The sequence below is a fragment of the Pomacea canaliculata genome, linkage group LG1 (assembly GCF_003073045.1).
Source record: "Pomacea canaliculata isolate SZHN2017 linkage group LG1, ASM307304v1, whole genome shotgun sequence".
Taxonomy (NCBI): domain Eukaryota; kingdom Metazoa; phylum Mollusca; class Gastropoda; order Architaenioglossa; family Ampullariidae; genus Pomacea; species Pomacea canaliculata.
Window position 1 is genome coordinate 16,281,812 of NC_037590.1, and position 14,237 is coordinate 16,296,048.

At 35.6% G+C, this 14,237-nt stretch overlaps 1 protein-coding gene across 3 annotated transcripts; it reads left to right on the forward strand.

Moving 5' to 3' along the window:
- Window positions 1-514: 514 nt before the first annotated feature.
- On the forward strand, window positions 515-13,962 carry LOC112574314 (AP-1 complex-associated regulatory protein-like). 3 transcript variants are annotated; one of them, XR_003101406.1, is made up of 10 exons: window positions 515-670; window positions 1,553-1,604; window positions 4,146-4,166; window positions 4,361-4,386; window positions 5,287-5,341; window positions 8,199-8,368; window positions 8,674-8,762; window positions 9,284-9,378; window positions 9,800-9,848; window positions 12,618-13,962. XR_003101406.1 is itself a non-coding variant. In XM_025255326.1 (9 exons), exons 1-8 carry the CDS (start codon window positions 627-629, stop codon window positions 9,334-9,336), a joined length of 552 nt encoding a protein of 183 aa, XP_025111111.1. In that variant the 5' UTR covers window positions 515-626; the 3' UTR covers window positions 9,337-9,378; window positions 12,618-13,962. The 3 variants fall into 3 exon arrangements, 1 of the variants encoding a protein (XP_025111111.1); XR_003101405.1 differs by lacking the exon at window positions 5,287-5,341 and adding an exon at window positions 6,013-6,109; XM_025255326.1 differs by lacking the exons at window positions 5,287-5,341; window positions 9,800-9,848 and adding an exon at window positions 6,013-6,109.
- The last annotated feature ends 275 nt before the right edge of the window (window positions 13,963-14,237 follow it).

Consider the following 14,237-nt stretch of genomic DNA (forward strand, 5'->3'; position numbering starts at 1 on the left):
GAAATTATATTTCAATTTATCATGAAAGAGTGGAGTAATGCATGTAGATAAAAATAATCCAAGATGCATGTGTAAAATACAAATGGGTGATGTGATGGATATTCGTGAATAGGTCAAGAAGCCTAGGCTAACCATAGCCGGTCCCTATACTATTATAATGAAAACTTGTCAGAAGCATAACTTTCTCAAATTGTCGAATGCTTTATGAACAAATCAGATGAATCTATAAACTAAATTAAAATTATGGAGATTCTCACTGAAAATTTCAGCTTAGAAAATCAGTACCACGGACATGTTGGTAACGAAATGAAAGCAGAAAGTTCTCCCACAATATTCTTGTAGGTGTCAAATTTCCTCAGCTTTAGCGTGCAGCTACAAATAAAATGATGCCGCTTTCTGCCACAATGCTTACCACTACAACAGTTTTTTTGGTGTGAAATTAACAGGACTACACGTGCATTTGTGAAACATTTATCGGCTCCCTTTAAGGTTGACATGCAAGGAGTTCTCCCCAGTACGAGCTTCCGCTTTCGAAAGAGTGATAATATCGAAGGAAGTATCATTGGCATGTGACAACAGAACAAGCAAATGTGGCCTGTTATGAACCAGGCCACCAACTTATCAAAATGGGAAACTGTCTAGCAAGATGTTGTGGCAAGCTAGACAGGAGGTGAGATTTTTTTCTCAGTGCTCCGGCTTGTAACTGTATAGTGTATGTATAACAGTTCAACTCGACACGCCTCCCTAGCCATCGTTAACATCCGAAAAGTGCCTATCTGTCCTTCGTGAAATGTCATTCATCATCGTTTTGACTGTAAATTCAAATTAGAGGCAACGTGGCTGCATGTTACAATTCATTCAGTACGGTTCTTGTCTATCAACACCTCGTGATGATACTGACGTTTAAATCAATCTTATATGTCGTCATCTGAATTTTTGCTCAATCGATCAGTGTAACATCCTTGAGCGAGTCTTAACCTGAAAAGTGCAGGGTTACTCTAAGCACAACTTTAAGTTTGCAACATACAAGTGTGAAAATAGTATTTACATCAACTTCTTTCTTTGCGTGACAAGGATGTAAATAGGTAAAAGACAAAAAGAGCCCAAGAGGGACACCAGTTCGTATTGCAAGACTTGATTTTACGACGCGTTTACAGTGTGACCTGCTTTAAAAATCAGTGAAGATCATAAGTATTAGTTGTGACAACCTTGTTAGGGGTAGTTATTAGAAGGGGAATAGTTGTAATATACTGTGTATGAAAATTACATCCTGTTTCTAAATTATGGAATGGGGTATCTTTATTCTTTCATATCTCCTCCCCCCCCCCTTTTTTATCTTCCATCGTTTTCTGCCTTTCTAACACTTTTTCTAGCCCCTCTCCATTTTTTAATATTTAATTGTTTTTTTTTCACTATTTCTTTAAACGATATTTTACAATCCATCAGCCATGCATCCATTAGCTTTTTATTTTATTTCTGAGAAAGGATTTCAAATAGAATACATATATGATATAGACATCAATGCCTACTTAATTAGATATTATTATTTCAGGAGAAATTACTTCAAGTCAAGAGATAGCACAGACCAGTTTCAGTCAATAGAGGTGAGTTGTAGATTTTATTACAACATAATAAAAGACCACACATCTTCTAGTGGCCTCACTGCAGTATCTAAGAGTCTAAACATATAGAAGGTGGAGCCTGACCCTCACCTATCACTGCCTTTTACCTTTATGATATATTCAGTTACATATGTCATTTTGTGCTTAGCAGCTGCTGGGTGGGCAGGGAAGTCTCCTGAAAGAGTCTGAATATTGACCTCTCGAGTCTGGCATGCACAAACCAAGTTTCAGAGCCTTCCCAACTTACTTTTTAAAATGCATAAATAAGGGCATATACATGCTATTATTGATCTGTATAATTTATAGATATGCTACTTGTTAGTGCTTTTTATGTTTCTGCAAATGTTTTAATACATTTGCTTATTGAAAAATCTTTTCACTGAAAATTTCATGCTGTTGTTTTAAAACAATTATACTTTACCTGTCATATTTGTGCTACTTCCTTACTGTCATTGTAAATACATAATGTTACAACAATTTAAAAACTCTTCTCCTTCCTCACCGAAAGATGGATGCGTGTTTTACATTAAAACATGTATTCAGATTTTTGCAAGAGAGTATTTGTTGTGAATATCCCTTAACTTTATTTTAAAAATAAGCAAAGCACCTATACACTCTACAACTATTCTCTGAGTAAATACTACAGTCACCATCAGATTTTGATGCAGTATTTTAACAAGAGTTGTTCACCAGAACCAGGCAAACCAATCTGAAGCATGGTACAGAAGCCAAAGTAATGCACAGTGTAATCTTCATCTTATTTGTTTCCTCTGCTGCAGGTTGCATCAAGTGTATGTAGTCTATTCCTGATATGTTTTGCAACCCTCCTTTCATGCAAAATAGTTTTGCTTTGCACATTCAAGCTCTCGAACGCCTAGCATATTAAAAGTTACTGATGCACTTGTGTAAAAGGGATTTCTTTTGTATGCATTTAGTGCTTTGATTATTTATTTATATTTAGATATATTGTAGTTTTATTAGAATAACTACTGATTACTTGGCTACATTTTATGTGATTGGGACAAATATTACCATTTCAGATACTATATCTGGTAACAGAATTGCAGAGTTTTAGCCAGTTACCACTGTTGCATTTCCTTGTCTGCCAAGAAGTCTGTAGTCCATATTTATGCTTACGTTGTCCATCTTTATGAAAAAAAACAAATAGGACTGTGGGAACAAAAAAGAATGAGTGATTGTACAGAGATTCTTGGAGCTTTAGGAAAAAAGTCAAAAGCCTTGAAGTCACCTTTATTTGCTTTAAGTATTTTTATTTAAAAGTAAGTCATTTGGTTCTTAACCATAAATTCGTTTCTGAAACTGAGAAAACACATTTATCACATTTTGTTGCAAAATTGTCTTTTTTTGAGGGGGGTTCTCCAACATTTTCTGACAGCTTAGAAAGTGTGATATTTATCTGGGTTTTTTTCCCTTGAAATTTCTTTCTCATTTACTTCTCTAAAGCAAGTTCTGCAGCACCTACTGACTGTGCAGATGTCAACCATGCATACCAGCCAAACATCACTATGCTTCAATCTGGACAGACCTGCATGCTTTTATTTATTTGTCCCTTTCAGTTCCAATAAATATCACCACTGAAATATACCTGTTTTGCTTGATAGATGTAAATTTAAGTGAACATCTCTCCATCCATTCATCCATCTGCCATCACACCATCCTGCCCTCTTTCTGGCTGTTTTTCCCTACCTTCACTTCCAGTAATGCTGGTTTCACTTGTTGTGGTGCTGCAGGATTTGTATTCTTTGAAGGACTATTTAGGTGCAAAATTTTCCTCTGAGCTTACCATAAGATGCTGCTTCCCTAGATCTTGGTTTTACGTCTCTTCTGTTTTTGAGGTAGATCACCATGCTCAGAAAGACATCACACAGACATCAGGACTGTACATGAATACGTTTACCTTATGAAGGGCTCAACCAGTGGGAGAGCTAGGACCATGGGTTAATTAGACATATCTGTATACAAATGTGACTTCACAATTTTTACCTCTTTTTATGCATGATGGTGTTGTAGATGAGCATTTTAAGAACAGAAAGAGTGTACTTGGGCAGATAGGGGAAATAGTATCAAGCTACTCAATCATTAGAAAAATTTTGAACCCCACTATTCCTGAAGGAGTTAAGTTTTTCAGCAGAGAAGTATTTATTTAATAGTACTGAAGAAAAGACTCCATTCAGGCTGAGTACTACATGTATGCTTTGTAAATATTTGCAAAAATATTTCCAATTAGGGTAAATTATTTTTAATAACCACATGCTTATTATTGATCAGTTTGTTAGCAATAGTGCAAGTGGTCATTTTATTTTCACAAACAAAGAGAGTTTTGTTTCCTTAGTGTCTAATAAGCTTTGAGCTTGGAGGCTCAGTAGTTTTTCAAGAACAAAGGTTTATCACAGAATGGTATAATTGCTTGACATTTTTTTAAGTAGATTGTATTTGTATTGGTTGGAAATTAGCAAGTATTTGTCTTCCATTCATTCAAAAGATTTTATTATTTTATTTCAGTTTGAAAACTTGATGGATGATGTAAGTATTAGCAAATTCTGTATTATTGCAGTTTCTCGTTTCCCTACCTATATAGTGTGTGTGTGAGAGAGAGAGAGAGAGAGAAATTTTGGTTAAAGTGAATATATGTAGCATTCATTTAGGTTTCTTTACTTTGGTTTTTGCATTCTTGGAATACAATTTTTAACATTTTCAAACTTTTTTTTTTTTGGCAGGATACACCACAGGATGAGATGAGCCGGTGAGTCCAACTTGTAAATTGTGGGTGGCAAGATGTTTTACTCAAACATTTTTCTGCTTAACTTTTTTATTGGTCAGGTCATTTAGAACAGTTACTTATCTCTCACTTTGCAAAGGCTTCTCAGTAAATGTTCAAAATCTAATTAACAGACATGATTAAGAGACAGCACTTATAATCTTCCCATTAAATGAGTAGTCATTGTTTTGTTAGTTGTTCTTTATAATGATTTATTTGATATTATTACAGTATATTTTCACACTAATCCTGTCAGTTTTTTTCTGTCAATCCTACACATTTTAGGGTAAGTCTTTCGATCAATATGTTCGATCGCTGTCTCAGTAGTTGTTGGCTAGTAGAGGGTTGTGCTACACACAACAGAGTGAACCACTAACAGTTCTCTACTCCTATAGCCACTAAACTATGGAACAGTTTTCTTGAAATTTATTGAAATATATTGATATTTATGATTCCATTCCAAATGTACTGAAAGAATCACATTCATTGTGGGGTGGGAGGGTGGTAAGCATTCTTCAGCATCACCACAAAACATCTAGAACCTTCCAGAACAGTGTTAGGTAGAAATTTGTGAAACTGCACATGGTAGAGCATTCTTATTTTTTTTCTTCTCGTCCCTTAACTGGTACTGGAGCTACCAGTCATAAGGAGACAATACAATGCAGTAATCAGTGGGGGATTACTATTGTTTTAATCCTAACTGCAAGTTTAGTAATGAGTATTCTTTGAATAGATATGTTTATTCATTTATCTGACCTTTTTTCCATTCATGTTCTTAATACTATACATTGTATATCAGCATTCTTTTCAAATTGTATTTTCTTACAAACTCTAAACACAGCTGCACACTAACTGTACAAATATGTTTAAAAATGTCGCTGCCAGAGGACAGCTAGAGCTTACTTCAGCACCTTTCACAGTGTCTTCTTATGTGCAGTGGGTATGTCTGGGCATGGATAGTCATAGCATTGAAAAAGCCATATTGTTCAACATACTCTTTTTCCTATGAAATGTTCATATGTTGATGTGCAAATTTAAAAGATTGTTGTTGCTATTCCCTTCCATATTTGTTGTCTTTATGTTATGTGTTCCTGCTTATTTTGGGTTTGCCATCAATTATTCTTTCAATCTTCATGATGTAATTTTTCTATTCATGCAATGTTTCCAGGATTGTGGCGAAAAATTGTTATATGATAGGCATAAGAAAAGTTACCAAAATGACAAGAAATCAACCATTTTTTTATACTTTTTGTAAGGCATATAAACAACAAGCGCTTTTGAAAGATATTTTCTCCTGCTTACATCCACGCACATTCCCTGTCCACCCTCATGGCACACCATCTTTTTACATTGATTTTTACATCCCATCTTCAAAAACAAAATCATGACACAGGACATAGGATAAGTGCTCCCCCCACCTTTTTTTTTTTAAACTAGCTTTAATTGCCTGCCTACTCAATTTGTTAACACTTTCTTTCCCTCACTCCATAGTTACCTTTCCCTTTCTGTACATACCACTATTGATGTTCTGCTTGTCTTTTACTAGTTTTCACATTTATTTTTGTATAATTTTTGAGCTGAGTTGTTTTTTTAAACTTGTTTTTGGTCAAGACTGTTGACTGACCGAGAGGTACAGCTGCTGAAGTCCCGACAGTTTGATGTCATAGTGCATGAACAAAAGCGAATTGATCAAGAGTTAGAGATAAAGGTATGCTTATATATGTTTGGTTTCTTTGATCACTGCCTTTGTTGCCCTTTCTCATCTTTGTTAAATAATATGTATATGCTGGAAGTGCATGCCTTTTTTTACTCCTGTGACTATTCTGTATAGAGCTAGTCCAACAAGGATATTGCAGCTTACATTCATTTTACATATTTGTTTCCAAAATGGTATGGATCCAACTGTAAATAACTAAATTTTAAAAAATTTTGAGAAAATGTGTAAAATTCTATTATTCCAAGATAGACTTATAGCAGAGAGATTCACCATGAGGGAAAGTGAAGCAAGGCTGCTCTGTTTTCCAATGTGGCCACCCCTTCCTTTTCTATCATGCAAGAATATGGTTTATGGCCTGCTGTATCAAGTTGTCAAAATTCTGGACTAAAGGGCTATAAATGTTTATGAAAAGTAACAAGAAATACATGTAAAGATTTTTTTTCCAGTTCTTAAATGGCAAGAGCTGCATCAAAACTCACACAAGAGCACATTAAGTTCCCAGGTTTTTCAGCCATATACAGTGTGCTACAACTTAGAAAATAGCTTCATAAAATGTATATGAATAAATTCTTCCATATTCCATTTTGAGCCGAGACTATTTTTGTATGAGGTTAGGAAGACCTCACAGATTACCCATATTCTTGGCATTTTCAGTTCTATGTGCACCAGGTATTTGTAGATAGTTTGATCATGCAGAGTGCAAAAAGCAATGGCATCAAAGACAAATTGCTTTTTTCTGAGACTCAGCATCGGTGCTCAGTGCACAAACACCTCTTCAGTGGCTTATGAGATGTTTCCAGTACAACAGATGTGCCTAAGCAGCTGTCCCTGTATACTTTGCTAAATGGGTAGTGGCAACCATCTGGTTTCAAGCACTCAGATTACACCGTCCTGTCTTGGTGAATCTCTTTGCTTATAAATACATGTAGTAACAGCCAGTGCTGCCTAAATATAGTTTGACTTAAATGAGACTTTAATTATGTTAAATTTAGAATGTTTATTCCTCATATCTGAATAAAACTTCTACTGACTGTAAATTATTATCCAAAATAGCTTATACACTTTCATAATTTTGAGATAACCATCTTGGAAAGTATTTGCATGTGTAGAGATGATGCACATTTCCTCTTGTTTGATTTTTATGAAAACAAACTGCTTTGTTTCTGTGTTTCCTGGTGTTCTTACAAATATGCTTAAAAGATTGCAAAGTATTTATGTTTTTTTCAATACTCTAACTTCCGACCATTAATATTATTCATACTCTATTCCACACATTTTCTGAAAATATTGTGCGGTATCACTGCAAGCTCTAGACTTGCTAATTGAGCAATGTCTCACTAGCATATGCTTAAACTTCTTACAAGGAAGCTGATTTCAGTGCAGTCGATGGCTACAATTTAGATCAGTCCATATAATTTTTTTAATAAATAAATTCGCAACACATTTTTGTATTACAAATCTAATGACAGAACTATATTCTGTTAACATGCTAGCAACTTTTATTTGAAGTTTATATTTGAGTTGGTCTAGCCTCAGTTCAGCTCCTTCAAGTAGATTTTATATTTTGAAAGAGTAGAAAATCAGATTGCTTCATACGCCTCCATTTTAAGCATTGAGATAGTGCAGTTTAGCAGCACAAATCTTTTGATACTGATCTGTTAAACCAGCTTTTTACCTTGATTTTTTGTCAGCAGATGTCCATCATAGCAGACTTAAAAAAAAACACACACTCTTTCTTCAGGTGTAGAGAACTGCTTTGTAACAGAGTACTTAATATCAGTGTGTACATGATGACATGAAGAGGAAACTGAGTCATTCTGACATGGATTATTTTTATCTTTGTTTCTTAAAGTCTACTCTTTGAAATAATAAAATACCCTTAGAACATTAATGCATATTAATAATGACTTTGAGCTTAAACCTCATTTTTTAAAATTCAGACTTTGTGTTTCAATAAATGAGGAAGTACATAATTTAGATAATGGAAGAGTTTATAACAAAACCAACATTAAAATTTTGTTACTTGTGTGTTTAAAGAAGTTTGGTTATCTCAATATGAAAAATGTGATATCTGTACCAGCTGTCTCATCAAGAAGAGGAGCTGAAAAGAGAAGAAGAGGCCTATTTTGAAGCCAAGCGAGAAGCAGCTTACATTGCCAAACTCCAGAGAGCCAAAGAAAAAACTGCTATAAAGAATGCCTCCATTAACGGGTCTCGTTCATGGCTGGGTGATGATGAGGAATGGGAAGTGTACGTGCACCTTATTCTTCTTCTTTCTTTGCAAGAGCACAGCTTTCATTTTAAGTTCTTTCTTGTGTATAGAGCAGTGGAAGTGAATAAGACAGAAAGGAACAGAGGGCTTACATTTTTTCATAAATGTGCTGCCAAAATATAAAGATACTTCAAGATACTTCCCAGTTGATATGTTCACATGCATGTAATTATGTGTAATACAATTATAATATATAAGTATTATGTAATTATGAAAAACATTACCATCTTAAGGGTTGTTCAAAAAAATCCAATGCTAACACAATTGGCTTTTGTTTTTCTAGTGCAGGAGGAGAGGATGATTTTGAAATTTTTCTGGCAAATGTTAAAGCAAGATCCTTAGCTGCACGTGCACAGATACATGCAAGTTATGGTATGTCTCACAAATTCAGTATTAAGTTTGTCATCTGTTCTTTGTTAGAAGAAGAAGAGTAACAGTAACCACAGTTTTAATGCCTTTATGCATTGAATAAGATTTCTTCATCAGTATCTGGATCTCCGCAAGGATGTTGTTTATTACTTACCCCTGTTGTATATTATGTATACATACAGCTGCAGAAGTACCAAAGAGAACAGCTGTCTCATTAAATTTTCCAATGATGCTACATTATTGACTTTTTTTGCAGGTCATAAGCAAGATCATGGCAATGCCTTATCAAATTTTGTACATTGGTGTGATGAGAATTTTCAGGAACTAATAAGATAAGACCAAAGAGATATGCATTAAAAAAAGCAAAAGATGGTGCTGTTGTTCCCAGCATGATACATGACAAACCTGTTGAGATTGTTTTTTTTCCTTCAGGTAGATAGGCACTGCTTTTGATTGTTGGCTTAAATGGCATATAAACACTGAGCATGTTGTACTGAATTTTTTTTTCTGCTGTTCACCTTCAGGGGATGTAAACAGCTCAAGCAGCAGCACAGCCAAACTAAAGACCGGTCTTTGACAGAAGGATCATCCCTTGATCTCGAATGGGACCATGAGGCAGGTGAGTCTTGGCTTAGGTTTCTTTTGGAATATTTTTTAATACTTAATGTGCAATTCTTTTTGTAAAGCATATAAATGACTTTTATACTTTGTAGAACTTTGAGAGAGCATTATTATATAACTCTTCCCCTTTCCTTCCATAATTTAAATCACACCCAGAGAGATTGTTTTCAAAATATAATCTCCTACAGTTGAAATACAAGTTGTTTAATATTAGATTGTGGATATGCCATTTGTCATTTTATTTCTGCTGTGTGCAAAGCCTAATTTTAATGTTTTGCTGTTGCATTTTTTTTTTTAAATGGTATAAAAACATTTTTTGCTCTGTATTACTTTTCTCAAACTTTTCTCCATGTCAGAATTTAAACAAAGTGTTTTCAGGTTTATTTGATGCAACTGGATCATTTTTGTGTATTTCTTAGATGGGCAATAAGTGCAACCTTTTTTTGAAAGTTTCTGTTTTTGTTGATGGTAAGTTAATTACATAAGCTTTCTCTTGTACTGCAACTTTGACTGGGGATCAAATATCTGCCTGCAGACAAATCATCTTTTCCTTGGCTGGGATCAGAATGTGTGCCTGCTTACTAATGTTATTGGTTTGGTATCTAACTACAGGCTTACTAACTGAAGGGGAATGGTTAGTTTCAAAGAGTCTCCTCAGGGTGTATGAAGCATTGAGTGGGAAGTCTTTTTTGCAGATGTGTAGTAGGTTAGTCTGTCTGCTTCTAAACTAAATACAGCTTAAACCAGTGCTGTAAGGCTGTAAAATTGTATTATGAAGTATAGAATTAGTCTAGCTGTTTTTTGTCAACAGCTCTGTGTAATAAAACTACGAGAAAAAAGGGATGGTTAGATAACCCAAGGGGATAGTTGACACCACCTCTGGCTCGCCTCACCCAACTTTTGCCCTTCTATGCTTACTCATCTGATTTTGCATGTCCATATGCACTCACCCAAATTAACACTGTCTCCCTACTTGCATGTGCAACAACAACTGATGACAAAGTTATAAACCAGTGCAATTGATTACTATTAAACTGAGTAGGTTAACATGAAATCAAACAGTTACATAACATTTAGTAGTAAATATTAACGCTAAGTGTCTTATATCTGTATAAACGACATCCAGACACAGGGTCCATCCCTGAGCCAAAGGTTTGCAGCTCTCTGAATTCACACTTGCATACCCCTGCTATGTGATCAGTTCAGCTTCTTGCAGAGGAAAATGGCAGTGCCACTTGGCTACCTGCCTCTTGATGCTTTGTATACGGACAGTCTATCCTAGGACATCGCTGTCACCACTGACTGACCCCTCCTGGCCTCAGTCATCACCTGCCACTTTCTCTAAGCAATAAATGACAGTGGCGGTGATCCAAACAGCAGTGATGATCCGAATAGCAGTGATGATCCGATAGGTAACCCTGCAGGTGACAAGAAGCTGGGCTGGTGGCATGATAGAATTCACCAGCCACTGCCTCGTATCACTTGCTGCGGCAAGGAATGACAGTTGTGATGCACCGGTGTCGGCACACTTATTCACTCATCCTGGGAGAAGCAATAACTCACTTTTTCAATAAATTTTTCTTCTTTGTACAAATCAGATTGCATATACCAGCAGGTAGTTATCTGTGTCCTAAAAGAATGGGCCTCCCTCCTTCAGACCTACTGCCTATGGCTGTCAGATACTCAGAGAATTTCATCTTCTGCTGGAGTATGAGGAAAGGCACATTTAAGCTATATATCCTTCTAAGCACATGACCCCAGAGAAAATTCTACCCTACCTGGATGCTTATCAATATTTTACTGAGTAAGTACTGCACATCAGGCTATACTCCTAAACTATATGCCCTACCTCTCTTTTCTCCATAGTCGACCACATCATCGCCACGGCCTGTTAGTAGTGAAAATGGACAGAAAGTCCTCCCTAAAGTGACCGCAATCCACCTATAATTAACATTCTTTTAGCTGGTTTATGGCACTCTGTATATTCAAGTTACATAATAATACTACATTTTATAGTCAGAACTGTTGATTAGTCTCATGTAAAATTACTATTTCAGTGTATCAGTAAATATTGTATGCAAAAATTTACTTGCTTGTTTCAGTGTAAGTAGGTATAAAATGGCTTATTAATCTTGGAAAGTAGTGCTGAGTGCTAAATAATGAAATAAAAGAAGTTAACTGGGAGACTTACAGATTAGGATTTTGTTCTCTGTATTTTCTGCATGACATTGGGCATAAGCAACTTTCATTTTTGTTTAAGCATGCACTCTCTCACTTGCCATGATATAGCCTTTGTTGCTGGCTAGGTGTAAAACACCAGTCTTCAGTCCCTGCTTCTGGGGATGATGCATACCTTGATTATATTATATGAGCTGCTTTTTTAGGTTTTTTAGTATTACTTTCTACCCTACAAGTTCTTTTTGCATGAACACTTAAGCTTGTGGATTTGGGTTTCTGTGCATATACATAATGCATGCTTTCTTCAGTCGTAATCTCAATATAATTTTTGTACTAGTTATCTCTTTCAAGACCTTTTGTATTTGTCTTAGTTTCTGATTTTTAAGGGCTGATTGTAATGTTTCCCTTTAGACATTTTTCTGTTTATGTAATGCTAAATAAATGCTCTTTAGTGCAGTTTCAAGATATCATGCTGTGCAAATTGATTGTTAATGTTCATCTTCTCAGTGAGGAAAAGTCTTGGTTGAGTTCAGTTTGATGTGGGACAAAGTTCTTGAGATAAAGGGAAATTCAACATTTAAAAAAATCTTTCTCTGAATTAACATGAGTAGTCAGACTGTTACTGATATTGTCTATCAAACTGAAAACACAAAAATTGCCAGTCACTAAAGATGCACCTTTTATCTTTATTTACTCTTCCATTGATTGATAATTGCTTGTGTGACTGACTGGATGTATATAAAGATAGGTAAAAGGTAAAGATTGTCCTCTGACCTTTTCAGGTTGGTGGGGAATGAGGTGTTGAGAGGGAATGAGACCTCATTTTTTTCAGTCAGGTTCATTCCTGTCTGCTGGGTCAAGTTGGGGAAGTTTGCAGGGTATCAAACTGGCACTCTTCTCAGTTAAGATGCCAGCTCTCTAACCACTTGACTATCAGCCTCCCCCCTGTCTGGGTGTGTGCATGCCTTAATCCTTAGTTTAGTTGCCATATAAATGCTCACTATTATTATTAAAGAGTATTTTACCACATTTCAGATTTTTTTTTCTGTTGCTGTGTAGGGGTGGAGCCAGAGATAAAACCTCGTTCACACACAGAAGAAGACTTGACTGAACTTGTGTACAAGACACGGGCAGAAACTAGTAGCTCATTACATTCCAGTGACCTTGAATGGGATGATACATTTGTTAGTGCAGATGAGACTGAACGCCAGCAGTTGATCAGAATTAGCTGCAAGGATGAGATAAGGTGATACCATGAGAAGTTTTGTATCTGTGAGGATCTGTGTAGTGTGACTGCAGGATAGAATGATAGTGACACTTCTGCATTCCAAAAAGCCGTATATAGATTCAGATTAGACATAACTGTCCCTCCTGAAAATGCAGTGCTCTGTATGAGGCCATTGGTGGATGCATGTCAAGATATGCTCTTCATCTGCATTGATATCAAATTGCTGCCCCTTATTTTTGGCTTTAGAATCACAAGCACTCCCATTCACATTTTTCATGAGTATTGCAGCATAAGAAAATTAAAAAAGAAGCACTCATATTTTTCAGAGGTCTTTGAAATTTAAAAAAGGCTAAAAATGCCTCTTCTGTTTTTCATAAGAAGTCTTTTTTTTAACAGATAATAATTATTCCAAAAGGCATTTTTACCAGTTTGCTGCTTTATGAAACTCATGAGGTTCAGCGGAAACTGTCAGTATGTTTTCCAGCAATGATTGCTTGTGATTTCAAGAAAATAAGACTGAAAATTTTATTTCAAGAGATTTTGGAGTATTTTAAAATGCATAATCCATGACACATAATCTCAAATTTCATTTCTTTTAATATCTTAGTTGGTTCCATTTGAAGTTCAGCTTTGCATTCAATTTAAATGTTAAAGTGTTAGATTGCCGATGTCATAATTTTATCCTTTGGTCAGTTGGATGAATGGTCAGAGAATAGAGTGATAATAATTAATTTATTTTTTAATAAATGATGACCTTGAGGGTTGTTACGGAATGTTTGACTCAGTTCTGGTTTGTTAAAGTGGCCACCAAAAAAATACTGTAGATTTTTTAATATTATTTTTAGCAGGCGCTGCAAAATTCATGCATATTAATGTGAGAGCATTGATATTGTGTGTGCATGTGAAGATGCATTTATGTGCAGTGAGGATGCATTTATCTGTAAAGCACTCTTTCATGCTGGTCTAAAAGGAAGAAGCTTAACAAGCAGTTGATAGAATCGCTGTGTAAATATGTATTGTATGTGGTGTATACTTCTTTGTGTCAAATGAAAGCAGGTAACTGCTTAATCCATCCAGAGGTTATGTATAGTGGGTCAGTCATCATTTCTTGTCCATGTGGCTGAGAAATCCTCCGTCTTCATTTGTAAAAATGTAAATAAAACTTTCTAACACCTTTTTGATCTTTTGAATCATCTGTACTTCAATACAACTTACTGTATGCTGGGATGTCAAAGTTGTACAATGTATTAATGTTGCTGCAACAACGATTTTGTATATTTTTTAGCTGGGTAGAAGAGATGGTTAGGGTCATGGAGGAGGCGGGGGAGAAGGGGTGTCAGAATATGTCCATATGATGCGTACAAACAGGTATTTTTGTCACTACAGTCAAATCTCCCTACTATGCCACCTACCGGGACCGAGCAAAAGTGGCATAGTAGGGAGAGTGGCAT